Source organism: Leptodactylus fuscus, chromosome 8 (genome assembly GCF_031893055.1).
Source record: "Leptodactylus fuscus isolate aLepFus1 chromosome 8, aLepFus1.hap2, whole genome shotgun sequence".
Taxonomy (NCBI): domain Eukaryota; kingdom Metazoa; phylum Chordata; class Amphibia; order Anura; family Leptodactylidae; genus Leptodactylus; species Leptodactylus fuscus.
Window position 1 is genome coordinate 43,188,168 of NC_134272.1, and position 27,459 is coordinate 43,215,626.

Here is a 27,459-nt window from a genome sequence, read left to right on the forward strand (position 1 = left end):
TGTTCACATTGAATTTTTTGCAGGCTGATTTTGAGGCAGAATCCACCTCAAAAACACCTTCCATTCATTTCAAAGGGAGTCACTAGCAGTTTTTTAGAGCATATTTCTTAAGAGCAGTTTCATAAATATGCAGTAAGAATATACACTATGCTATACACTGCACTATGCTATACACTATACGCTACACTATGCTAAACTGATGGTACGGACATCACAGTTTGTTCCAAATCATCACGGTTCAAGGAGTAAAGCTTCTCAGAATACTGGTGCACAGAATAACATGTTCTCAAAAACAAATCCTAACATCAATCTCGCACCATTGGGCACTGTCATAGTTATAGTATCTTATTTTCTTTATACCAAATTCTAGAAAGACACATTGTCATATACGGTTTTTAGCGGACTTATACTGAAATAAACTGGTATTGCATATGATTAACATTGATAAACCCGATTACCTGTCTAGAAGGACTGGAACAGTAAGTTGTTTGTATCTGCAGAAACGTTAAGGATGGTATTTGACAGGGCTTTGAAGTCATGAAGTCAGAACCAATTTTGTATGGAGTTGGAACAATGGACTTTAACATGCACTTTAAAAATAAAATGATTAATTATATTTTACAATTATTAATATTGTACAATTAGATGTTAATTTATCACATATTTCCTTTCATAGGACTTAAAGCAGAATTCCCATGTACAGAATTATTTTTAAATTTGTAGATAATTTAAAGTTAAACGTTTTTGCAAATATAAGGAATTAAACATTTTGTAGCGTTTTAAAGATTTTCCCTATATATCTTGTGGCCACAAGATCTACTTGATCGGTTACCAGATAGTTAGAGAAAATCTTTAAAACGCTGCAGAATTTTTAACTACTTATATTTGTAAAGATGATTAACTTTTAATTATCTACAAATATAGATATGATTATGTACATGGGAATACCCCTTTAATTAAATCGGATTCTGCCTGTGGTAAAATAGAGGAGTACGGTCAGTGGTTTGGCTCACTGGATTTCACAGCCCTGATATTTAAGCAATTCACCAAATACCATTATTATATTTAAGTATTTTAGCTGTGTTCTAGGCATTTGCCAGGAGTAGCCCAAATATCTGCATATCTGCCAACATCGACTACCCACATAAAAAAACATAAGAACCAAATCCAATTAAAATTGTTATAGAGCAATATTTACAAATGATATTTGCTCAATACTGTAACCATCAAGAGACACCGAAGTCTTGCTTACCCATTCACACGGGGCACGGGACCGCGTATGTTGGTCCTGATTTTAATACGGGAAGCCAAAATGTGCCCACTGTGACTGTTGCGGCTTCCCGCTCCAGAGTAGGCCCAAATGAATGGACCCAGTCCAGAGGATGCTGCCGCGAGGCGGACGTCGGGCCTGAATCAGCTGAAGAAAGGGCAGCTCGCTTCTTTTTTCCACTAGTAGGAACAAACTGCTAGTGGAAAAAAGAACGCTAGTGGTGTGCATAGACCTCTATTGTGAGGGGGCGGATTTTGAGGAGGATTCATCGCCAAAATCTGCCCCCTCTTGCCCCGTGTGAACGAGCCCTAACTGATCTACATCAGTCCCATTGAAATAAAGGATGCAGTGGCTGTACATGCACACTACTGCTTCACTCACATCTCATGATTGTAGGGATAGTGGTCATACACTAATCCTGTGTGGTATAATCCCTTTGAAGAGACACCCTAGTATTTTTTTTTCTCGAGTCTAAATTATATTGTCTGAAAGACCATCCCGTTAATAGTAATAACTCACAGTGTCTTCCCTTATCCCACTTTGGCCCCTTTCTTACTGCCTATATCTGACCCCTCTCTCAAAGTTAGGTCACCATGTCTCTATTCCTATCAGCCACAGTTTGCACAGTTGCCTGGACCTGTGGTGACATCTTCACAGTCCCAGATCCTGCCAGCCGTATAGAATTAGGAGCTCTGCAGTGATTTGCAGAAATGGGAAGTAGACAAGGTTCAGACACCACACATGGGTACAGGTACTAGACATGGGTCAGTTGTGGCCTTTTGTCCTCATGTAGCACCACTGTTGGTCCTGCAGTATTGGCATCAATATATTTTGCAATATACTTTAACAACAAAATTTGTCTCCATTCTGTGAGAGCGGTGTCCTGCTTTTTACGTTGCACAGTATATCAATATAGAGAAAATGACGGTGGGGAAGCGTTATTTCAGACAGTTATATCTTGAGCATTATAAAACATAGAAACATGATTCTGGTGTATTAGAGAGGAGATTCTCATTTTTCATTGGAAATCATAAAGTTGCAGTTTGCAGAAATATCATCAGCTGAAAACAATCAGGATTTGGATATTTATAAGCAGCTGCTCCCAATCCTGACTAAGTTCTCAACTGATGATACCTCTGGAAAAGATACAGGTATAACAAGACTTCTGGAATTTCCCATTGGGCTACAGTTCCATATTGAAAATAAGACTACAATACAGAACAATAGTGTCACTGGGAAGCAGGAGCTCCTAGTATCAAAGTATCAAAAACTACCGGGAATCCAAGAGTCTGGATCCCAGCTCAATGTTCAGGTCGGGTAACATGGCTGGCACGTGGTCCATAATTCAAAGAGTGAACAAAGCATCTGAAACTGGCCTTTTCCACATCTGGCAACCAGGCAAATACAATTCATTTTTATTTTCTTAAATTCATTAACCTACCAGTGCATTGTACCGAAAAACAAATAGCAAAGAGTGGGCCTTTCCCGTTTGTTATTCAATATATGATATTTAAACCATACAGAAAAAATAAATAAATAAAAAACACCCAGAAAAACAATGATGGAATTGCCATTTCTTTTCAATAGCCTCTCGAATAAAAATCTTAGACATCATAAAAGATTACACAGATATTCTTCAGTGGGTTAATCATTGAAAAGGATACTGTACAATAGTCAAAGGTATGCCAATCTGGTATTCATTGATTGCATTGAGTACACGGACATCATGGCACATGGTTACAAAATCTGAAGTTGAATATGAATCCAGAAAGCATTTTCCAAAAGATGCAGCCTGCAAATGGAAAGGAATCTGCATTTAGAGTGTGCTAAAATGAACTGTAAAGTATAGAATTAGATAATTATGTATGTTATCAGAAAAGACAGATGGATGACAGTATTTTCTGAAAATAAAATTTGCAAAAATTAGCTTAAAGGGGTATTCCCACCTCACATACTCAGCAGTCTTCACTCTTGTAAAATCTTCTTTCTTCCTGGTTTCTTGCATCATTTGGTGGGCGGGGTTTCACAGGCAACCTGCCGTTTAGCCCCGCCCCCAAATTCACATGTAGCTCCGCCCACCCACATTGGACTATGAAGTACAGGCAGCAGCAACTCCATTCTGTGTTACATACAGACACTGCCTGTCTCTGCCATAATGAACACATTTGAATTAGCTAGCCTGATAACTGGGAGAACAGCAGAAATGAAAGCAGCTCCTCTCCCCTATCTGAGTGCAGGACCTAGGTCACCTGGTGTAGACACAGGATTAGCTAGATACACAGGCTCTCTCCCTGCACTTAGCCCCTCCTCCCTCCCCCCTGAGAGCAGCAGATACATCACTTGACTCAGGAGCAGCTAAGTCAGGGCTGTGGCCACAAAGAATTGAATAAAGTAAGATAGTGGCCACACAAAGCAGTTTTGCTGAAGCAGTGTATTTAGGAAAAGTCTTACATCCACATTAACAAGCAGTATAGATAGGATCCTTGTGATGGGACAACCCCTTTAAATTATGACTAGAAGTTATTAAAAGGGTAAAAATGGTGGAAAAGCTACTTAACAGGTTTCCTATAAACGAAGGTTCCCGGAAGAAGGCTTAAACACTGGAACACATTATACGTTACAGTGGGTATGTGTACCATTTTGTGATACTCTATAAACATTGGCTTTGTTTTATATGGTTCACAGTTCTACTAGCTATTTAGCAGATTATGTAAGAGCGTTCCTTTCTGTTTGCTTCTTTGAAATGTGACATCCTATCTACTTTTGCAGTTTTCTATTGGATCTTACACATCAGATGATTGATGTACTGTAATAGCTGATTATAGTCGACACATTGGTCTCTATTAAGTCTCTCATACCAATTTGTACTGTATGTATCTTCCTCTGTGTTGTGGCTCGTATGGATTTTAACAATATCTTAATAAATTTTGATACTGTCATTTATTTGATGAAATTGTTTATTGTGAGTGCTACTCCCCTTTTTTCTGTTTGCGGTTTATCCCTTTAAATGCTGTTAAGTCATAACAGTTAGTGGGTAAAAAAAACAAACAAACAAAAAAAAAAAAAAAAATCAAACAACATTAAATGCAATGTTTTCATACTTACAAGGACGGAAGAAAAAAAAAAAAAAAAACAACTAATGGTATGTTCACACGGCGGAATTTCCGCCGTGTAAACATCCGTGCGGCTAACTGCAACGGGATGCCGCTGCAGTGCATTGGCTTTCTGTCACGGCATCCTGCTCTGGATTAGGCCGAATGAATGGGCCTAAACAGGAGCGTGTCTCGAGCCGCGGAATCTGCAACAAGATAGGACATGTCGCTTCTTTTTTTCTGCTACTAGCTAGCGGAAAAAAAGCACGAGCGGCTCCCATTGAAGTCAATGGGAGCCGTTTTGGCAGGCGTATTCCATGTCAAAATCTACCTGCCAAAAAACTCAGTGTGAATATACTTTAAGAGACCCTGACTCAACATTCCCTAAAAAGTATGGGCAATGTTAGGTAAATCATACTTACAGTCCTATGAAAAAGTTTGGGCACCCCTATTAATCTTAATCATTTTTAGTTCTAAATATTTTGGTGTTTATAACAGCCATTTCAGTTTGATATATCTAATAACTGATGGACACAGTAATATTTCAGGATTGAAATGAGGTTTATTGTACTAACAGAAAATGTGCAATATGCATTAAACCAAAATTTGACCAGTGCAAAAGTATGGGCACCTCAACAGAAAAGTGACATTAATATTTAGTAGATCCACCTTTTGCAAAGATAACAGCCTCTAGTCGCTTCCTGTAGCTTTTAATCAGTTCCTGGATCCTGGATAAAGGTATTTTGGACAAACAATTCAAGTTCAGTTAAGTTAGATGGTCGCCGAGCATGGACAGCCCGCTTCAAATCATCCCACAGATGTTCAATGATATTCAGGTCTGGGGACTGGGATGGCCATTCCAGAACATTGTAATTGTTCCTCTGCATGAATGCCTGAGGATTTGGAGCGGTGTTTTGGATCATTGTCTTGCTGAAATATCCATCCCCGGCGTAACTTCAACTTCGTCACTGATTCTTGAACATTATTCTCAAGAATCTGCTGATACTGAGTGGAATCCATGCGACCCTCAACTTTAACAAGATTCCCGATGCCGGCATTGGCCACACAGCCCCAAAGCATGATGGAACCTCCACCAAATTTTACAGTGGGTAGCATGTGTTTTTCTTGGAATGCTGTTTCTTTTTGGATGCCATGCATAACGCCTTTTTTTATAACCAAACAACTCAATTTTTGTTTCCAAAATGAAGCTGCCTTGTCCAAATGTGCTTTTTCATACCTCAGGCAACTCTATTTGTGGCGTACGTGCAGAAACGGCTTCTTTCTCATCACTCTCCCATACAGCTTCTATTTGTGCAAAGTGCGCTGTATAGTTGACCGATGCACAGTGACACCATCTGCAGCAAGATGATGCTGCAGCTCTTTGGAGGTGGTCTGTGGATTGTCCATTCTTCTTCTCTGCCTTTCTGATATTTTTCTTGGCCTGCCACTTCTGGGCTTAACAAGAACTGTCCCTGTGGTCTTCCATTTCCTTACTATGTTCCTCACAGTGGAAACTGACAGGTTAAATCTCTGAGACAACTTTTTGTATCCTTCCCCTGAACAACTATGTTGAACAATCTTTGTTTTCAGATCATTTGAGAGTTGTTTTGAGTAGCCCATGATGCCACTCTTCAGAGGAGATTCAAATAGGAGATCAACTTGCAATTGGCCACCTTAAATACCTTTTCTTATGATTGGATACATCTGGCTATGAAGTTCAAAGCTCACTGAGGTTACAAAACCAATTTTGTGCTTCAGTAAGTCAGTAAAAAGTAGTTAGGGGAATTCAAATCAATAAAATGATAAGGGTGCCCATACTTTTGCACCGGTCAAATTTTGGTTTAATGCATATTGCACATGTTCTGTTAGGGAGCGTTCACACTACCGTCGGTGTCCGACATGTAGTGTCCGCTCCTAGTGTCCGCTCAAAATCTGTCACGGACACTAGGAGCGGACACTAGATGTGTCCGTGACACCTGTCATTCAAATGAATGGGAACCCTGCATGCAGGGCTTTTCTGTCCGCTTGAGAAGTCGGACATCTTCTCTTGCGGACAGGGAAGGACGGGCACGGAGTGCAAAAGAACGCACCCGATGCCCATTCATTTGAATGACAGGTGTCACGGACACATCTAGTGTCCGCTCCTAGTGTCCGTGACAGATTTTGAGCGGACACTAGGAGCGGACACTACATGTCGGACACCGACGGTAGTGTGAACGCCCCCTTAGTACAATAAACCTCATTTCAATCCTGAAATATTACTGTGTCCATCAGTTATTAGATATATCAAACTGAAATGCCTGTTGCAAACACGAAAATATTTAGAACAAAAAATGATTAAGATTAATAGGGGTGCCCAAACTTTTTCATAGGACTGTATTTTTCAATTAGATCCAGTTATCCCACTTTCATTCTCCTTGCTGGACTTTTATTTTTACCTAGCTGTATGAATGAGAACACATTACAGGATCTTTACGGGTATTTTTTTTCTGAAGGCCTATCTTTGGGATAAGCCACCAGTATTTGCTAGGGGGCCAACACCAGACCTTTCCTCTGGTTTTCTATTCAGGAATGAAGCTGGACCTGATAATATATAATGAACATCGCTGGAAAAAGAGAGCTCTGTAAACTTTTTCTAATTCTGCCCCATTCAGATTTTTTTTTTCCAGTTTCTCGTGTCTTGTATGGAACATTAAATGGTACCTTTGCAAAGTACAGGTTGTCCCACACAAAATAACCCCTTGTATGTATCTGTCAACAGAAAAATAAAAGTTCTGGATTTTGGAAGTCGGAGTGTAAAAAACAAAAATGGAAAAATGTCACATGGCTGTGTCAGGAAGAGGTTAAATGTGGGGATGACCAAAGGAATGGTCAATGACTTTGGAAGGAAGAAAAGGGATCTATATATCCATCCAAATCTGCAACATACTAGGCTTTTTTTTTATTAATTTATTTTTGGGACTCATGGAAATATAGAGGACGATGAATTGGGCTACAACTGCAGCACATGTTGCAACTCTATAAAGAGGTTGGGCGTCGAGGCCAGCGGCTGACAGTTAATGTATTCTGTGCGAATAGCCATTTTTCTACTGAGGAAGATGATTCTACAATCTAACTAATGAAGATCCGCATGTATTCACACAGGTTAACTTTGTGTTGGCAACGTTTCAACTTACCCTTAGCAATGATTTTTGCATTTCTGTTGAATGTTCATAACCAGCTGCCTCAATGCATTTTGCTACAGCCACAGGAAGCAGGTTTTGATCCTTTATCTCCCGAAGGTAGTCATCAGCCTTCTGGCTTTCTTTCTGGAAATAACAAAAAATGACAACCCTTGGAATGCGTTGATGAGAGTAAATTTAGTAAAGTGGTTAATGTAGCAGATATATATCTAAGTTTTGGCATTTTAGTTGTTTACCAAAACATATTCCATATACATTTATAATGATCAATATGGGCTTGAAGTGCAGACTCTCAGCTTTATGTTGAGGGTATTCACATTATAATTAATGGAAGGGTTTAGGAATTACAGCTCTGTAACAAGTAGCTGCCTCTTTTTCAAGGGACCAAAAGTAATTGCACAAAAGCTATTTAATGGGCTGCATGGGATATTCCCTTGTTAACCATCAGGCAGGCAAAAGGTCTGGAGCTGATTCCAGATGGGTCATTTGCATTTAGAAGTTGGTGAGGAAACACACACTGGTGAGCTCGGGAAACTCAAAAAGGCTTGGGCGTCTACAGAAGACAACAGTGGTGGATGATCACTGAACCCTTTTCACAGTGAAGAAAAATCCCTTCACAACATCCACCCAAGTAAAGAACACACTCCAGGAGGTAGGTGTATCAATATATAAGTCTGCCATAAGGCAAAGATTTCATGAACGCGAATACAGAAAATTCACCACAAAATGCAAAGAATTAATCAGCAGGAAAGGCCGGATTAGATGTTGCCAAAAATAAAAATCTAAAGAAGCCAGCCCAGTTCTGGAACATTCTTTGGACATTTGAAACCAAGATCAACTTGTGCCAAAATGATGGAAGAAGAAAGTATAAAGACGGCTTAGAAAGGCTCACAATCAAAAGCGCCCCACATCTTCTGTAAAACATGGTGGAGTCATGGAGTGTGATGGCATGGACCTGAATGGCTACCAATGGTGCTGGGTCACTGGTGTTTATTGGGGATGTGACAGAAGAGAGAAGCAGCCGGATGAATTCTGAAGTATACATGGATATTCTTTTGGCTCATATTTAACAAAATTCTGCAAGGTTGACTGGAGAGCACTGGACAGTAAAGATGGACAATGACTCAAAACATACTGCTAAAGCAACCTAGGGGTTTCTGTTTTGCTTTGTTTTTTCAAACTCAAAGAAATGGAATATTCTGCAATGGCCAAGTCAATGAGTAGATCTCAACCCAATCAATGACTTTCATTTTTCACTTCCTTAAAACAAAATTTAACGGAGAAAGAACCACAAATAAGCAAGAACTGAAGAGCTGCGGTTAAGGCCTAGCAAAGCATCACAAAGGAGGAAACCGTTTGGTTATGTCCATGAGTTCCAGACTTCAAGCAGTCATTGCATGCAAAAGATTCTCTATAAAGTATTAAAAATTAACATTGCTTATAATAATGTTAAATTTGACCAATTACTTTTGAACTCCAGAAATGAGGAGGATTTGTAGCCCCCTCAATCAGCTAATCTGTGGAGGTTCCAGGTATCATCGATCTGATACTGACGACCAGTCCTAAGGACAGGCGATTAATTTCATATTCCCTGATCCTAGTCCTTGATCAAAGTATTTGTGCAATTACAAATTAACATAATTTTAAAATTTACCTCATACTCTTTTTGTGCTTCCATCAAAAGTGCACCTGGGGCCATTGAAGCAATTTTAAAAATTTCTTCAGTTGCTTCTGTAATAAATATAATCAAACACGCACATTGTTACACTACAATAATCTTTATAGGCACGCTAATGGAAGTTAGAAGCAACAATAATGATAATAATAAGTTTTTTGGTTTTTTTATATAGCGTCAACATATTCTGCAACACATTACAAATTGTAGGGTTCAAGTACAGACAAAAAAGGTACAATACAAAGAAATAGTCACTTCACACAATGTGGCTGAGGGCCCTGCTCACAAGAGCTTACAATCTATGGGGTAGAGGAGGTGACACAAAAGATAGAAGGGGGAGGCCTCGGAGGTAGCATTGCTTATACAGTGGTCCAGACATTTTTGCAATAGAAGTTACTTTCATTACACATAAGAAAGCTGTCCTTTAATGTGCAGTTGGTGCCTGGACATATAAAGAACTTTACAATCTGAAACAACATCATATCCTGTGGGGTAACAGAGCATGAGCAGAGGAGAGTTAGATTTAGGGATTCTAACTGCAAGAGTTTACATTAGGAATTGTGATAGGCCGGTCTGAAAAGATGTGTCTTTAGTTTGCGCTTGAAGCTGAAGAAATTGAGTGTTAATCTGATTGTCTGGGGTAGAGCATTCCAGAGAAGTGGTGCAACTCGGGAGAAGTCTTGGATACGGGAATGAGAGGTTCTGATAATAGTCTTAGGTCATTGAGTGAACGGAAAGCATGGGTTAGGCAACAGACAGAGATGAGTGAGGAAATGTAGGGAGGTGCAGCATAATAGAGAGCCTTGCAGATGAGGGTGATAAGTTTATATTGTAGTCTGTATTGAATAGGCAGCCATTGTAGTGATTGACACAGACCGGAGGCATCGCTGTAGCATTTAGACTGATAGAGGAGTGTGGCTGTTGTAGTCAGAATAGATTGTAGAGGGAAGAGTAGAAGGGAGTTACAGTAGTCAAGGTGAGAGTGAATCAGGCAGACAATAAGTGTCTTTAATGTGTCTATGGTAAGGAAAGCGCAGAATCTGTAGATATTTTTGAGGTGGAGATGACATAAGCATGCGAGTGATGGGATATGGAGGGTGAAGGCAAGGTCCAAGTCAAACATAACCCTGAGGCAGCGAGCATGCTGCCTCGAAGTTAAAGTGAGGCCGGAGACGGCAATGGAGATATCAGGGATAGAACTATTTATTGGTGGAAACAGTAATAGTTCAGTCTTTAAGACATCCAGTTTCAGACAGGGCGAGGACATGATATTAGAGACAGCAGAGAGACAGTCACTGGTATTCTGTTTTAGTGCAGGGGTGATGTCATGGAATGACGTATACAAGAAACACATTCTAAAAATATTCACTAGTTCCACTAGCCTACTCCTTTTCAATGCAAGTAAAGTACTAAGATTTTCTTTTGTCTTACATAAAACACTGAGCCACTGAGTCCCTGCTACCATCATGTAATACATTTAATAGGAGCCTGGAACATACTTTCTCCACACTGCCATAAATATACAGAGTAGGAATAGCAAGTGTACAAGCATATATTGTGTCCACAGTAATATACAGCTGACATCGTACTACAATGGCAGTGATCAAAGACAACTCCAGTCCCAACTGTTTAATGCCTGTGGCAGTCAACAAAGACCAACAGACTGTAGCTTTATGCATAACAAACTAACACAATAGCTGAGGGTGCCATCTCTAGTGGTGAAGGAAAGAATCCCCTTACTAAGATTTATTACACATTTTCTTATATTTCAATGCACTATTCTTTGGAGGTACACTTTGAATCAAAACACCGCAACAAAAGGTTAGGGAGATACATGTCATATTGTACATTGACTAGACAGCAGCTCACCAAGAAGAACTACTGGCCTTGTCAGGATAGACAACTGTTGCAAAGAAAGAAGTGATAACAGACTATAAAGAAGTATAGCACATTTGTCTGTTTTTCGTATTGTATGGTCGATTCATTTGTCATTTTAAGGGCTCGTTCACATCAGCGTTGCCCTCTCCATTCTGCAGGTTTCCGTTTCCTGCATAAAACAGAGCAGGATACGGAAACCTGCAGGAGTCTCTCTCACCCATTCATTTGAATGGGTGAGAGAGATGTCCGGCCATGAGCGGCGGTGAGCGTTTTGCGCTCTCCGCCGCGAAACCTGGATTTTTAATCCGGACACAGAGTCGGACATGCAGTACTCTGTGTCCGGATTAAAAAATCCGGTTTTGCGGCGGAGAGCATAAAACGCTCACCGCCGCTCACGGCTGGACCCGGTCTGTGCTTTGCGTCTTCTGGCATGCAGAAGACGGAAAGCACAGAACGGAAGGCTGAACGCAGTTGTGAACCTAGCGTCAATTAACTGAAATAAAAAATACAGCTGCACAAAGCCTTTAAGCTGTATAGATATGATACGTACTTGGGATTTCATGAAGAAATTCATGTGTAGAATGAGAAATAAGTCTAACACCATCAAGTTCAGAGACAAGAAACGTTTCCTCATCCAAGGGAAATATGTATTGTTTGTTAAGGATTTAACAAAAAGGTGGTACTTAAACAGTTAAAAGCTTTTCAACATACTTTGCATGAATCAATAGTGCAAGAAACTTCCTGTTATCAGGGACAAATACTTCTTTCTGCTTTTATTTGGAGGTTTTCTTGCTTCCTTCTCACATCTGCTAATATGAATGTCACTCTGAAAAATGTGTCCTCTACTTCATCTTGCAACAGATATAGCAGAATTGTCAAATTACACATGTATACAGGCAGGTTTAGTATAATGCTGGAACTAAATATAGGCTTGCTATGGAAACAAGAGCATTTTATTCACATCAATACAGGATAGGACTTCTCTATATATGTCCTGCATAGCTCTGAAGCAGTTTCTAAGTGAGTGTTATGAAGCAGATTCTCCTGTGCTCACTGTGTGCAATATATGACAGCTGTTCTCCACCCTCCAGCTCAGAACGAAATACAAGCTACAGACAAAGTTTGTAACTGCTAAAAATGGCAAAATGTAAGAAATTCTGTTACTCCTCATGTACACAAACAGTAGTATTCATTCATTTGTTTAAAGGTTAGGCAAGTGTTAAGAATTTTTTTTACATATATATAAATAACAAAAGCTGAAAGGATACAAAATGTTCTCTTCGGCACGTCCAGCAACAAGAAGCATTTTGTCCCACAGGACAACGACTGCAAGTTGTTTACTTCGTGGTCTGATGCACCTATACAAATGTAAAATATTGAACAGTACTGGAAAGGATCACCATTGAAACTTTGGCTGCTAGTCATTTTAAAAGGATAACAGCGTAAGCCAATAGCTTGATGGGTGTCATATATAACCTTTCGTGATGTGATATAGGCCTTAAAGATTATTTCAAATTTCAGAAAATAATGTTATTGATGGTATAATGAAAAATTATGCAATTTTCCAATATACTTTCTGCCTCACTTCCTTACGGTTTTCTAGATCTTTGCTTGCTGTGATTTATCGTTTAATTGCAGTCAGTTAAAAACAGACCATGATGATGCGATGGACACAGATATACAACTCGCATCTGGCTTGTCACAAGTTGTGCACCTGTGTGTCCATCAACTGGAAACAAGTAATGAATGACAGCAGGCAGAAATCTGCAAACCCGTAAGGAATTGAAAATATATTGTTAAAAAAAAAAAAATTGGACATCATCTTTTAAAAGGGGTTATCCACTTTCTACATTAATATTAGATATGCAGATCTCCAGCATCAAGGCAGCACAGCTCTTGTTGCCCCACATACTTCAATGGGACAGCACTGCAGTACTTATGCTTGCAGTACAGAGAGTTACTCTTATTAACTTTTTCAAATAATCAATTCTTGCATTGTCCTACACCATAAAATATAAATTTGTATATATTACATATATGACTTATTTGGTCACTTTTTACTATATGCTTAGTGAGGCGAGAACAAAGAAAGCTACTTTTAGGGGTAAGAGGTGACAAAAAAACAGCACTTAGCAATGGTGTTTTTTTTTTTCATTATGATGCAGCAGAGCTGAGTGTGCAGTAGGGTTCACATCTCCGGTGTAGCAGTGCTGGCCGTGCGCTCAGCTCGGCTGAATCTCCGGTGTAGCCAGGCTGAGCGCACAGCCAGCACTGCTACATCTCGGTATAGGAATGCATTGACCAGCGTTGATTGGCCGAATGCCATATAGAGTACAGCATTCGGCCAATCAACACTGGTTCTGCCGGAGGAGGTGGAGTCTAAGATCGGTCCACAGCAGTCTCCATTCTGGCCCGATCTTAGACTTCGCCTCCTCACAGACGAGCCTTCAGCAGAACCAGCGTTGATTGGCCGAATGCTGTACTCTGTATGGCATTCGGCCAATCAACGCTGGTCAATACATTCCTATGGGAAAAAGTCAGCTCCCGCATATCGCAAGCTGACAGGGATCCCAACGTAATACAGTGACTTGGGCGTGTTAGATGCCCCCAGACATGCTTCCCCTGCTGTCCCAGTTGCATTCCAGGGTGTTGGCATCATTTCCTGGGGTGTCATAGTGGACTTGGTGCCCTCCTGAATCGAATAGTGGTTTCACCCTTAACGAGTATTTTTTCCCCATATACTATAATGGGGTCGATATCCGATTGAACAGTCGAGTATTGAGCGGCTACTCTAATCGAATTTCGAACTTCGAACATTTCACTGTTCGCTCATCTCTAGTAATGATATTTCCTATGCTGCCTGTCACTAAGATTTAATTTGCATAAGGTTTTTAAAACATATAACATAATCTTTATATACTTGATAACGTTACTTGATGCGGCACACATTGGTACCAGTTTAGAGTGAAAAAAAACACCTGAGAAGTTCCTTTTCAATAGGCTCCTGGCTGTCATAACAGCCTATTAGCAATCTGTTATACTAGGTGATGATTGGCAAAGTAAGTAGCCCCCCTATATATTCTCTTAGCGGTCACAAATCACTGCAACATCTATGTGGTTAAAGAGCTATGATCGGAACAATAGTTGTTTGCAGGTGGTCTCAGCTCCTGAGCCAGTGCCATACATTTGCCGTATAGGTAAAATAATACAAGCTATTTCTTGTATTGGTATCTTGCATGTTGTTTCTTCATTATTGAAAATTAATAGCAGGAAAAAGTGTAGACAAAAATTTATTTACCAGGACATTTGTTTTGGTGGTTGCCTTATGTCTGAAGTTAATTCACAAAGTTTTTCCTAAAAAAGAAAGGAAAGAAAAAAAAGCTCAAATAAATACCATTGTTGCTGACACCATCTAAACTTAATGTTAACAATAGTGACATGGAGGATGGACATTTCATAAGCCGTTTGCAGTGGAATGTTTTTTTTGCTTTGATCACTTTTTATTCAAATTTTTGAGATGGGCGAAACAGTGAAAAAATGGCAGTTCAGCTCTTGATTTTTTTTCTGCTATATGGTTCACTATATGGAAATTTTTAATCATTTTTTTAAGCTTGTAAACTGGCCATTTTTGAACCTAATGCGTGTGTGTTTCACTTTGTTTTTCTACTTTTATATGTGCTCTAAAGAAAGGGGGTGGATTTGAATTTTTAATTCCTTTGGGGGTTTTTATTGTATTTATCAGATCCCCCCTAGGGGTCTCATCACCCCATGATTATTAAATCAGTGCATTGTAATACCAATGCATTGCAAAATACCGGAAAGTGTATTACAGGCTACATAGAGTCTGCAATGGAAGTGTATGCCAGACAAGCCTGGGGTGCTTCAATAGGCTCTTGGCTATCATGGCAACAAACTGCTGGCCCCAGATCTCATACTATAAAGTTGTGCTTCCTCCAGGTTTTCTTTAAGAAGTTAAAAAATCTATATAATTCAGGATTTTTCGAGTATGCTTGACATAGAAGCCCTATTCCGAAAATAAGCCCTAGCTACAGTCCATTAAAATATGGTGTCCAGGCAGCCAGACAAGTAAACAGAATACTACAAAAAAGACACGCGACGCAGTTTATTTCACATGAAAAAAACGCAAATGTTTTTAAAGGGAAGTTTTCAGGTCCATACAGTGTGTTGGAGCAAAAAAAAAAAAAAGTATCATGTGAAAAAAAAAAAAACCAAAACCCCACAATAAGCCATTTCCTAATTTTTTCTGAAGATTCTTTCAGCCTGCAAAAAACTCACTCTGTGTGAACATACCCTTAATGTGTTCTCTCAGTAAATTGTGATTACAATTATATATATTCACATCTCATTACTTGAACATAATTTCTTTTTATTAGAAGGAACGTTGTACTTACCTTCAGTGATGAAGTTCCCAACCATATGTAACCACTGTCTGTGAAAACTGCCAGATACTTATAATGAAAGGACACCGACAAATGCAAGTAGGCACCAGACAGTGGGCTCAATCCAGGTAGTGTCTGCAACAACAAAAAAACAACAAAAGGGTTTGTTAAGTCAAGCACAACCATAATGTAAATTGATCTATACACCTGCTAAAACTCTTACACCAATCACAAAGATGCTCAGCCTGACAGGCCAAATGATACAAGTCTAAATTTGGAAAGGAAATGTCTACCAGCAATGTCATCAGTCTAGTAAATTTACTCAGAGCTGTGGAAAGAGTTCCATTCCATCAAATAAACCTTGCACAGATGCACTGATGTTAATAACACAGTGATGATAAACTGAAAATAAAATCTCAGCCTTACTCTGATTAAATATAACACTTAAAGAGGACCTTTCACCATTTTGCCCACAGGCAATTCTATATACTGCCGGAAAGCTGACAGTGCGTCAGTCAGTGACGTCCTTCTTCACAGCACAGCCAATCGCGCTGTGCTGTGAGAGCCGGGAGGAACGCCCCCTCCATCTGCTCGCAGTACTCCTCCATAGACGAGCATTATCAGGGAGGGAGGGGGGGGGGTGTTCCTCCTGGCTCTCACAGCACAACGCGATTGGCTGTGCTGTGAAGAAGGACGTCTCTGACCTAGTGTCAGAAACGCCCTTCTGACCATAGAAGAGCTACGGTACCGGGACCATAAACTCTTCACACTGGGCCCACATCGGGAAAGCCGACAGTGTGCTGAACTCAGCGCACTGTCAGCTTTCCGGCAGTATATAGAACTGCCTGTGGGCAAAATGGTGAAAGGTCCTCTTTAACAAAGGGGCCACACGGTGGTTCAGTGGTTAGCACTGCAGCCTTGCAGCACTGGAGTCCTGGTGTTCAAGTCCCGCCAAGGACAGAAAACCTTCTGCAAGGAGTTTGTATGTTCTCCCCGTGTTTGCATGGATTTCCAGCCCATATTCCAAAGATATACTGATAGGGAAAAATGTACATTGTGAGCTCTATGTGGGGCTCACAATCTATATTAAATTTTTTTTAAAAATAAATAAAATCAAATAAAGATATAACACTTAACAGAAGCACACTTCCAAAGATTTTAGAGATAAAATCACATTGTATGCCAATGGACACAGACACTTCACTTCTAATTTTATTCCACCTCTCCCATACATTCGATCTATAAAAATAAAATAAAATAAAAAAAATAGCAAAACCACAGCAATTCTAATTCTTACTCTATTCCTTTTGTTGGATTTCATCTTTTGAAAAATACATGAAGAAATTTTGCGTGCCAAGAGCTCAGCCATTTCTCCCTCTTTCTTCCACTAAGCTCTTGGTCTAACTAAATAACTGGCTGAAGAAAAAGTCGTCCCCTTCTGTGCTATCAGCAGCATGACCCAAAGACTGAAAAACTCTGCTCTTTGTCCTTTGTCCTCCCCTTACCCATACAACAAGTAAAAGTGAAGAACGTCAGTAAGAAATAAACCCCAGAGTCCTCTGCAAGATTTATGCAAGCTGATTTCAGAAAATCCCCGACTAACAGACTGTATGAGCAGGTTTATCTTCAATTTGGTTTATACTTCTTTATCAATAATTCAAGATGACAACAGGTTTACTTACTATACCAGTACAAGCTGTGTTATCCAACAGGTACAACTCTTTGCCTATTGCTAATAGAATGAATGTCATTCTATCCTGTAGGAGAACTGTCCAACAAGAAGGAGCCACTTTAGCACCTGTAAAGAAAAAAAATATGTTTTAAACATTTATATTTGTCATTTGCCAGTGGTTGTTTTATTTTAGATTGCCACCATTGGCGTCAGTTGTCCCTAGTCAATGTTCACAATTTAATGGGAGTCTGTCACCCACTTGAATCAAATAGTACTTTAAATGGTGAATTGGTGCCACAATTACCGGGATATCGCTGTTTTTTTTTTTTTTGTTTTTTTTTTGTCAATATCCAATATTACTCTTCAGAGTAAAGAGGGTGTTGCTACTGGTCCAAAGAGGGAAGTGGCAATACTGTTACTTCAAAGAGCTAATTCTCATATTGACAAAACTAGTGAGATCATGGCAACAAGGTACCTATTCACAATGGGGAAGCACGGTTTGTTTCATGTGACTGTAACCTATCTGAAGGTCTAATTTCGTAAGCTGGGCTCTGGGGAAAAGTTTAAACTACAGATCTCAGATAGTGACCATTTAAATCAGCTTTCTTTGAAACTGGCCCTATGGAATCTAATTTTTCAACCAATGTGGTCTCATTTCATACAGCATGTGATTCTTGATCAAAATGTAATGCACTTTTATTAAAAAATAGTGCTGTTTTGTGCCTGAAAAATCTGCAAACCGCTTTCTCTATGCACTGGACTGTACAATCTGCACATATCACAGCTTAAAATGTAAGAGAATTCTTCTATGCACTTGCATCTACTGGCTGCTTGTCTAGTTGCAGATGGGATATTATTCACAGACAGCAAGGAGTCATCCTGGCCTGCTCATAGATTGATCTTTTCCTGTGTCAGGGATCTTTTTTAGCTGAATTATGCAGGCATATGTTTGCAGTCCCTGATTCTCCTACATTATGGTCATTTGGTTTGGGGTTTTAGCTATTTGTTTGCTATTTTACAGTTACTCCTGGCAGAATTAGAAATGTATAACAAGTAGTAGTAGTAGTAATTGATAAGGCAGACCACAGCCTGATAGAGAAATGTAAAATCTGCTGCAGACATAATGTGATTATTAGAAGCAGAAAAACTGAAAGAACATGCACAGCAAGACCTTGCACATATTTCAACATTTCATGAAAACTCAGGTATGCTTTAAACCATACCTTCAATAACAGAACATTTCAGAAATGAATAGTATCGGTAAACATAAAAAAAATATTTGTAATATATCTTATTGAAGAAATATGCTTACTTCTCCACTTGCAAGGGTGGTCCATAATAATAATTTACTATATAGCGCCAACATACTCTACAGGACTTTACTAATTCTCTTTATCTTCACTCAGACTCTTGGTCTGTAAAGCATCCATCTCTGTACTCAGCCTCACACACAAATTTATGGAGAGATATACTCCAACCCAGTATCAATGTTAGAATCATGAATAATGCAAAAACATGAGTGTATACAAAATAATTTATTAACATGATTATTAAAGAGGGAAGACAGGACATTTAAAAACAACACACATCACAAAAGAGTGGAGGTCGCAGTGGAAAAGTTAAGCCAATACAACATAGACACAGATCGCATGACTCCAAAAATATATATTGACTGTAGTAAAGGAATTAAGTTCAAAGCACAGTCATGACATATATATTATATATATTGAGATGGAAAGTAAAGGGTTACTTGTACCCAAAGTGTACTAGTCCAAATATGGACTGCAACAATACAGCTTTATTCCTATCTCATGCTGATGGACATACAAAGGAGAAATGGAGAGGGGTGGGGAGAGGCGAGGCTGCTGCTGTTTCATTCTGGACACTAGTAGAGAGTTATCTTGAAAAATACAGCAGCGTCAAAAGCATTTTCTCACTCACAACGTAATAGAGTTTAGTAGCTACAGTGATTTGTCACTTTTCCAGCCTCCTCCTCCATAGAGTCCTAAGTAAAAAGTAACCAAGCCTGATAAGTGGAGAAGCAAACCTATCAATTTAACTCAACTGAACTATTCATTTGGTTTTTTTTAATGTAGATTGTGAGCCCCACATAGAGCTCACAATGTACATTTTTCCCTATCAGTGTGTCTTTGGATTATGGGATGGAAATCCATGCAAACACAGGGAGAACATACAAACTCCTTGCAGATGGTTTTTATTGCCCTTGGCAGGATTCGAACCGAGGACTCCAGCACTGCAAGGCTGCAGTGCTAACCACTGAGCCACCATGTGCCCCCACCTGAACTATTCATTTGTGAAAAATTATTTTGTTACTTAAGTTATGCTTTAACTAGTAGTTTGTTTTTGGAGAAGGAAAAAAAAAATCTGGAATTCCTAGAAAAAAAAACTGAGTGCTAAACATATTTTAAAAGCAAGTACCGGTAAATACATACCTGGAAAGTCTGGCATCCTGCGTAATTTTATTTCTTCAATATTTGATGCAATGGTGAACTTCAGCGCTCCAGTTAAGATTGCAATGCCAGTTCTGTATTCAGAATGAAATACCTTTGCTTCCTGAACCTGGTTCTGCTTAACTTCCTGGCATAAAGAAAGACGTACTTGTTCAAGGCGACAATTATAGTAAAATAGTACAATGCAGAGGTTTCATAGTTCTCCATTCATGTTTATTCAGCATCAATTGGAACAGGGGAGCAGAGGATCTCCATTCTAGAGAAAGGTTTGGGTATAAAATGACAGATGCATGCATCATTTATACCGTATCCTCCCACTGAATTCAATAGGAGCTGAGCTGCAGTACCAGCTCCCTGCCCACTGCACAGGGATCAGAGACATCAGCTTCCGATATCACGCAGTGTATAGTATAAGTCTAAGACGTGGTCCAGAATAGATAATCTGTGCAGAGATTGCCCATCAGCCCCGATCAATCAGATATTTGTGGCATGGACTACAAATAGGCCATAAATACAAAATTCCTGGCCAACCCAATTAAATATGTCAAAGATATAAATGGGGATCAGGACAGAGGTATTTTGGTAAAAATAAACAAACAAAAACAATCTGAAATTAGTTGGGGGGGTCCACTTAACCTCTTTAATGATTAAGTCTGTTAACCCCATTTAAAAAAAATAAATAAATACTTTTTTCCCCCTCTATGTAACATTGTAAAAGTTAGTTTTTTGGAGAACAAATTATATTTTTCAATGACACTATTTAGGGGTTCAATCAATGAGTTGATCAGCTTTTTTGGAAAAAGATTTATAAAAAAAAAAATATATATATATACATATACACATGAAAAAACTTGGACATTTCTCTCAGTGTAGTCAGCAAATCTGCAAAGTTGTATTTATGTCATGTATTGTGCAATACTCTATTGTAGGGGGGGGGGGGTTGGGGGGTATTGTTTTTTGACTGAGAAAAGATTTTCTCTGGAGTGGCAGGGATTGTAAAACTTTATTGAATGTGGGATGGCCTAATAAATGTATATTGGAGACAGACCCAAGCCTGGCAGAGGTGCCTAGTATGGATATTAGTTAGCAGCTGCTGCAATCTCATAGGTACATAGAAGAATATCCCTGATATAACTGCCATGATGTAGGAACTAGCATCCACTCATGACAGACAGAGCAGTACTTCATTGAAAAGAGGTTAAATAAGAATGTTAGAGGTTTATTTCACTGTTTGTTTTTTATTAGTCATTACCTTGAAAACACCCCAAATAACTTACAAAGTAAAACACTGCATGCTTACTTACATTTCCCATGGTAAATGTACGCTTGTATGCACAAAATATATCATATATTAACACCGTTCCATCTTCCTGAATGCAGATTAGGTCTTCAGAAACTGTCCATCCCAGATGTACAACTTGTCCACTTTTCCACTATAAACACACAAAATATATGTTAGTGTTTTTGTAGGGTCATATAATGTATGGATTTCATACATTTAAACTGGTTTAAGACCAGACCTTTTTAGCTGGTTCATGACTAGATACATTGTCAGGTATTTAATACATAAAACGTTGAAAAGTTGTTCAAAAGTGATAACAGCATGTAAAGAAAGACTGGTGAAGGGCCACCGCAGTATCTGTACTGGTTCATACAATACCATTAGGTGTAATCAATTTTTATTAAATTTTAAAACATGCAAAACAAGGCAAGCCATAGTATGCATATAAAGAAAAACAAGGCCCGAAAGGGGTCAATATAGCGGCTTGCTCACAAATGGCAATGCGAACAATCAATATAAAATTACAAGGGAAAGGAGACTCCAGAGGCCAGAATGACCAAGGGGGACAAAGCAAGGAAACAGAAAACACATGAAAGACAAGGACATTACAAGGACGAGACACAGAGTGAAACAACAGGGGCGTAGGTAGGCTCAAGAGTTGGTAGGGGTCTGGAGGTCCCAAGAGGCCAGAGGGAGGGAACAAAAAGGGGGAATTATGTAAGGAAGGACGAAAATTCCGCAGATTACTGGAACACAACCCACGGACATGCAATACAGTTAATAAGGCATTCTGTACCTATTCCCCAACATCCACCAAGTCAAGACATTAAGGCTGAGGTCCCAAGTTGTGGAAATGCAGCTTTTTTTTGCTGCAGGTTTTGTTGCTGTTTTTTGAGCCAAAGCCAAGAATGGCTACAAGAGGAATGCAAAGACATATGGAAAGTACTTATACTTCTCCCTTCTGCTCAATCCACTCCTGGATTTGGCTTAAAAAAAAAAAAAAAAAACGCAACAAAAAAAAAAGCTGTCCAAGAACCTTTTGAATTCTACCAGGCCTGCCTAGTAGAAGGTCATTGAGGGGGCAAAGTCAGGTAGCAGTTAGGGACAGCACATTATTCTGCTCATTCACACTGGGATAAAAGGTAGATTTTTATAAGAATAGAGTGGTGGTCCTGAATAAGAAACATATAATTGTATAATGTGCAAACAGCCCTGCAAGGTACTATGATTAGTTTAAATATCATATTCCTGTTGACTTTCTTTAAAGGGGTTGTCCAGGCTCAGTTTTATATGTCCTATCCTCAGGACAGGCCAAAAATACCTGATCAATACGGAACCGAAAACTGGCCCCTGGACCAATCATCTGTATGGAGAAGCTTCCAGCTCCCATTTAATACACAATACAGGGCCAAAAGCAGAAAGCTCCATGCCCTGTATAGTGGCCCAGCTTCACTGCAATGTTACGTGTTTATGTGCCATAGATTTTGCCACAATTCTTATTAGACTATAATCATAATTATATATACACTAGTACAATACCCGCGGCTTCACTCGCAGAAAATATTCACATTTTGAGAGTGCTTAAAGAGGACCTTTCATCAGATCGGGCACAGGCAGTTCTATATACTGCTTGAAAGCTGACTTTCCCAATCTGTGCCCAGTGTAAAGCGCTATCGGTCCCGGTACCGTAGCGCTTTACAGTCAGAAGGGCGTTTCTGACAGTTAGCCAGGGACGCCCTTCTGCCCAGCAGCGCCTATCACACTGTACTGTGGAGCGGGGAGGAACTCCCAACTCCCGCTCCTGATAATACTCGTCTATGGACGAGCTGTGTGAGCAGAGGGAGGGGGCGTTCCTCCCCGCTCACACTCTACAGCGCGATAGGCGCTGCTGGGCAGAAGGGCGTCCCTGGCTAACTGTCAGAAACGCCCTTCTGACACTAAAGCGCTACGGTACCGGGACCAATAGCGCTTTACACCGGGCACAGATCGGAAAAGCCAATAGTGCGCTGAATTCAGCGCACTGTCAGCTTTCCAACAGTATATAAAACTGCCTGTGCCCGATCTGATGAAAGGTCCTCTTTAAGTAAATCTTTTTTTCTACTTAAAATTTTTATTATTTTGGCATTTTACTAATTTGTCGTAACACTGATGTGAACAACTTTTTTTTCATTTCAATATTTTTATTGATTTTATATATTCAATACTTATTATGTAGTATAAACCATTGCAACTATTTTTTGAACTATTTTTTTTTTTATCAAAAATTTTAATTTATGCAAACATATAAAACATTAACACCAGGGGTGTAACTACTGGGGTAGCAGCAGTAGCGGCTGCCACAGGGCCCAGCGATAGCCTCTACCGCTGCGATTTTTTAAAAAATTTTTATTTTTTAATAGGCTGTTACTGGCTGGAGTTACTCCGGACGGTAACAGGCCCTATTTACTTACCGATACTGCCAGAGGCCGGGATCGGTAAGCGACACCGTGGGCCCCACAAACAGTATTATTATATTCGAGGGTCTGAAAAGATCCCCCAGAGTTTAAATGACCGGAGGCCCAGGAAAGATAAGGGAACATAAAAAACTGTTACTTACCTCTCTTACCTCTGCATCCTTTGGTCACATGACGTCCCGGACGTCATTGAAGATAGCCACCATCAGCGGGAAGTACAGCGAAGCCAGGGATAGGTAAGTAAAAGTGGGTTTTTTTTATATTTGTATCCCTCCCGGGTCTCCCATTATTATGCTCTGAGTTCTGAAAAGCCCCCAGAGTATAATAATTGTTCATGGGTGTCCACAATGGGGCGTAATGCTGGGTGAATGGGCATAATGCTGTGTGCAGGGGCCACTATGGGGTATAATACTGTGTGCAGGAGAATCCAGGCGGGCGGGTTGGTTGGGGTCTTCTGAGTCGGGGGGGGGGGGGGGGAGGCAATGTTAAAAGTTCGCCACAGGGCCCCATCATTACTAGTCATGCTACTAATTTACAGCCAGTTAACAATATAGTGCAATCCTTCCCCCCCTCCCTTCAGTGTAATTTATAAGTGGTTCATGGACAAAAGAGTAAAATTGGTTTCCAGTTACACAACTATCTATTGTAGAGCTCAGTGATGAAAGCTCCCTGTATAGTAAGCAATAATGACAATCTTACTATGAGGCAGTTTTTGGCTGACCAATATTGCTGCTCATTAAGGTTGCTTGCACTCTACAGTAACACTACAGTCTCCGAGTCATGGATTCTACATCTCCATAGAGCCTGCAAAATTCACAGCTTTGTGCACAAATAAGTCTATGGAACCGCCAAATCCATGACCTGGAGGCCCATAAAAAATACTGCAGTGTGCAAGCAGCCACTAAGGATACCAGACATGTTTTGTCAGTGCATACGTGCGTGTACATGTATGTGATCCATGTGTATGTATGTGTGTGTGCACGTGTGTATGGTCCGAGTATATGTATGCGTGTGTGTGCGCGTGTGATCCATGTGTTTCTGCGTGCACAGAGCAAGTGTCCATGCATGTGGTAGTTGTGTGCGAGTACGCATGTGCTTTGTTCGTCCGTGTGTGTAGTGTGCATCCATCTGAATATCTTTGCGTGCGTGTGTGGTCTGTGCATGTGTGTGTGTTATTTATGGGGTGGTGTTTGTGTTGTGTGTTGTGGTATTTGTGTGGTGTTGTGCTTGTAGGTTGGTGTATGTGCGCTGTCTGTGTGATGTTTATATGGTGTTTGTGTTTTTTGTGTGTTGGTGCGGCCTCTTTAGCAGGAACTCTTTGGTGCCGTCGCTATAATCCGTCCCTGTCAATCACAACTGTTGTTTTCCCCTCAGTGCTTTCACTTTTCCCCATTCTATGCATAGGGCCTAAATTTAGGGGCCCCAATCTCATGACGTGTGGATGCTAGCGAGATGTAACGTGCGCACTATTCTGCTCCTGTGGGTAGAGAGGGGGCGTGCCAAATATCAGTCAAATCAGGCGAGAACTGTGGATTAGTATAGAGCAGACTACTACAGAATTTGAGTTATATATATATATATATATATATATATATATATATATATATATATATATATATATATAGATAGATAATAATAGAATATAATTTAGTGAATGTTTGGTTACATTTTTCTTCCTAAACATACCGTATTTTTCGGACTATAAGACGCACTTTTTTCCCCCAAAATTTGGGGGGAAAAGAAGGGTGCGTCTTATAGTCCGAATGTGGCGCCTGGCATCCGCTGTAATAGAGAGGCGGAAGCCGGCAAGTGATAGACGCCATTACAGGTGCCGGGGCCTGAGACATCGCTGCGCTCCTCTGCCCTGCATGAAGCCAGCAGCGAAAGGAGTGATGCTGCTATTCCGCTCCTCCGTCCCCCCGCCGCGGGCTTCATGCAGGGCAGAGGAGCGTAGCGATGTCTCAGGCCCCGGCACCTGTGCCAGCATCTATCCCTCCCCGGCATCCGCCTCTCTAGTACAGCGGATGCCGGGTCAGTATCGGTGGCCCCTTCTCCCCCGGGGCCGGTCCCCACCGGCCCCATACCTGTAAAGTTGCAGGCCGGCTCCTGAGTGGCGATATCGCAGGAGCCGACCTGTTCGGGTGACAGCCGGGAGCCTAATGAGGCTCCCCGGCCTGTCACTGCTATATATTAGTATTGCGGCTGGGTCTATGACCAGCCGTAATACTAATAGACAGAATGTCCCATAGACGGCAATACAGTTGGGGGGGAATAAAATAGTAAAAAAAAAAAAAAAAGCTTTAAAAATATATAATAAAAATATGAAATAAATAAAAGTTCTAAATCACCTCCTGTCCCTAGAATATATATATATATATATATATATATATATAAAAGTAGAAAATCATATATCATAAACCACCGGGTTTTTTTTCAATAAAAGGTGATCTAAGAAATAGATATTCCCCAAAATGGTATAACTAAAAAGTACTTCTGGCCCCGCAAAAAAAAACACTCTATGCATCCCCGTACAGCTGCAGGGTCACCTGTCAATGTGGCCTTGCAGCTGTTGCAAAACTACAACTCCCGTATATTAAATATTTTACCAGTTTTTGCTTCAAAATTTTTTTTCCCTATTTTCCTCCTCTAAAACCTAGGTGCGTCTTATAGTCCGAAAAATACGGTACTTACTATTAGGGTAGATAAAAGGACACCAGATGCTGAATAAATCTCCAACACAGGTCTTGAACTGTTACCTCTCTCTTTTGTCAAATAATTTTTCATTAAGGCTGGGGGAAAAAGAAAATGTATAGTATTAACTTCAGACTGAATTCTCTTCTCATTTTTGCCTACTAATATAGATTTATGTCAGGAGGACTCCAGATATATATTTCAATAGAGGGCTGCTATGTAGGATACAAGTGCATCTCAATAAATTAGAATTTCATCAAAAAGTTGTTTTGTTTTTTGTTTTGTTTTTTTAAGTACCGTATATACTCGAGTGTAAGCCGAGTTTCTCAGCACAGTTTTTGTGCTGAAAAAGTCCGCCTCGGCTTATACTCGCGTCATTACGGTAATTCAGCAATATTATAGCTACAGACCCGGCATACATACACCGGGGCGGGTGCCGGTCCCGCAGCATCGCCACACTTCTGGCAGGAGCGTGACAATGCTGTTCATTTCAAACTGCAGATGTACTTACGGTACTTCTGCTAGCAGGCTGGAACGCAGACCCCTCCCCCCAATCCATTGTAATGCATTGCATTAGTGATCAGAACCCCTGGGGTTCAAGACCCCTAGTGGGTCTAATAAGTGAGTAAAAAAAAATTTAAAAAAAAATTTCAAATCACCCCCTCCCCTTTCCCTAGAACACATATAAAACTAAAACTGTGAAACACATACACGTTAGGTGTCCCTGTGTCCGGAAACGCCAGCTATACAAATCTATAAAAATATTTTTCCTGTACGGTAAACGCTGTAGTGGGAAGAAAAAGTTGTCTAACTGCCCCCCACTTGGAATTTAGCTTGACTACAGCAAGGCTGAATATAGGGTATCTGCAGTGCTCCTGTTCCGTTGGGAAGGGGTCAATAGGAGCACTGCAGATACCCTATATTCAGCCAGGCTGAATTCCAATTGGGGGAAAATAAAAATAAAATAAAAAAGTCCTCAAGCCCAAGGAAGGGGCAGACAGATAATTAAAACATCCCCTCCCCTTCCCCAGCATCTACTGCACCCAAAAACTCTGACCATTTAAATTTTTGAAATTTTCAAGTAGTTGCTGCATTTCCCCCCCTCGGCTTATACTCGAGTCAATACGTTTTCCCAGTTTTTTGTGGTAAAATTAGGGGCCTCGGCTTATATTCGAGTATATACGGTAATTCAATTGAAAAAGGGAAAAACATATATTATATTGAGTCATTACAAACACAGTGAACTTTTTCAAGTGTTTATTTATGTTAATGAATATGGCTTACAGCCAGGAAACCAAAAGTCATTATCTCAGAAAATTAGAATAAATTAACCCAAAACAGCTGCAAAGGATTCCTAAGCATTTAAAAAGGTCCCTTAGTCTGGTTCAGTAGA

General features: G+C 40.0%; 1 protein-coding gene across 1 annotated transcript in view; it reads right to left on the bottom strand.

Moving 5' to 3' along the window:
* VPS16 (VPS16 core subunit of CORVET and HOPS complexes) overlaps nt 1–27,459 on the bottom strand; it is a 46,776-nt gene that overhangs the window by 14,181 nt on the left and 5,136 nt on the right. Inside the window, exons 3-14 of the mRNA XM_075285126.1 lie at nt 26,067–26,164; nt 20,945–21,073; nt 19,623–19,767; nt 17,180–17,295; nt 15,510–15,632; nt 14,396–14,451; nt 12,366–12,455; nt 11,648–11,742; nt 9,199–9,275; nt 7,539–7,670; nt 2,935–3,062; nt 459–494 (exon numbers count right to left, since the gene is read on the bottom strand). Coding sequence (XP_075141227.1) covers nt 459–494; nt 2,935–3,062; nt 7,539–7,670; nt 9,199–9,275; nt 11,648–11,742; nt 12,366–12,455; nt 14,396–14,451; nt 15,510–15,632; nt 17,180–17,295; nt 19,623–19,767; nt 20,945–21,073; nt 26,067–26,164 — 1,225 coding nt within the window. The remainder of the gene's footprint in view (nt 1–458; nt 495–2,934; nt 3,063–7,538; nt 7,671–9,198; nt 9,276–11,647; nt 11,743–12,365; nt 12,456–14,395; nt 14,452–15,509; nt 15,633–17,179; nt 17,296–19,622; nt 19,768–20,944; nt 21,074–26,066; nt 26,165–27,459) is intronic.